This window comes from Physella acuta, unplaced genomic scaffold (assembly GCF_028476545.2).
Source record: "Physella acuta isolate Inbredline_101_S28 unplaced genomic scaffold, ASM2847654v3 ptg000406l, whole genome shotgun sequence".
Classification (NCBI taxonomy): Eukaryota; Metazoa; Mollusca; class Gastropoda; family Physidae; genus Physella; species Physella acuta.
Window position 1 is genome coordinate 20001 of NW_026731925.1, and position 985 is coordinate 20985.

General features: G+C 38.2%; 1 protein-coding gene across 1 annotated transcript in view; it reads left to right on the forward strand.

The window, feature by feature from the left end:
* The window catches only part of LOC131942471 (integumentary mucin C.1), a 10589-nt gene extending 9908 nt beyond the window's left edge, over positions 1-681 (forward strand). Inside the window, exon 7 of the mRNA XM_059302368.1 lies at positions 383-681. Within this exon, the coding sequence (XP_059158351.1) occupies positions 383-557 (175 nt within the window). The 3' untranslated portion in view covers positions 558-681. The remainder of the gene's footprint in view (positions 1-382) is intronic.
* The last annotated feature ends 304 nt before the right edge of the window (positions 682-985 follow it).

Below are 985 nucleotides of genomic sequence, written 5' to 3' on the forward strand. Positions count from 1 at the left end.
TATTAATGACTGAGTAGGAATTGGGTGAAGAGGGGGAAAAGTTGAATAAGGTTATATAAGAAATAATTTCTTTGTAGAAATTTTGAAAGTGGATGCAGAAATAGAGTAAAATACCACCCATAACATGTAATAACATAGCATTAATTTTTAAATAACAATTCCTTGTATTCTCTCCCCCCCCCTACACCCACCAGATCACAGAAATAGAGTAAAAAACACCCATAACACGAAATAACATAACATTAGTTTATAAATAACAATTTTTTTGTCCCCCCCCCCCCCCCGAACACCAGAAATAGTGTAAACTACCACCCATAACACAAAATAACATTAATTTATAAATAACAATTTTTTTGTTTTCTTCCCCCCCCCCACTCAAAAGGTGCGCTGACCACGACTTCTGCATGTCCAAGTACTGGACCACCTCAGCTAACAACCAGGACTGTAAAGCTGTAGACTTCACGGGCATGACCGTCGACTGCACCTTCTGCTGTACCGGTGTGGGTTGTAACCTTCCCGTCAGACCGTTCGACATCAACCTCGTCAACTTTCAGTAGTTAGTTCGACATCAACCTCGTTAACTATCAGTAGTTATCTCCTCCTGGAGGGATATCTCATACTTTAACGTCTTTTATAAACAGTGAGATTTTATTGTAAAAATAATGTAAAAAAATAAACATCATTTTAAACATCACCTCACTTTTAATTAATTCATAAAAAAATAAAATCAGGCTACCAATTAGGTCATATTGAATGTCACGACGCATTGTCTTCATGTCTTGACCCACGTACCAATTACGAACCGTATCTGTCAGTTAGAAGTGCCTGCAATTTCGCTCGGCCGTTTCGATCTAGACAGACTGACGAAAGACTGACGACAGAGGAAGTGAGTTACATTAAAACATGTAATAAAAAGCCGTAGGAATGAAGCCTTGAAATTTGAACTTAGGTCATGGGTTAGGTCAGGGCTTCGCTTTAAAATAAA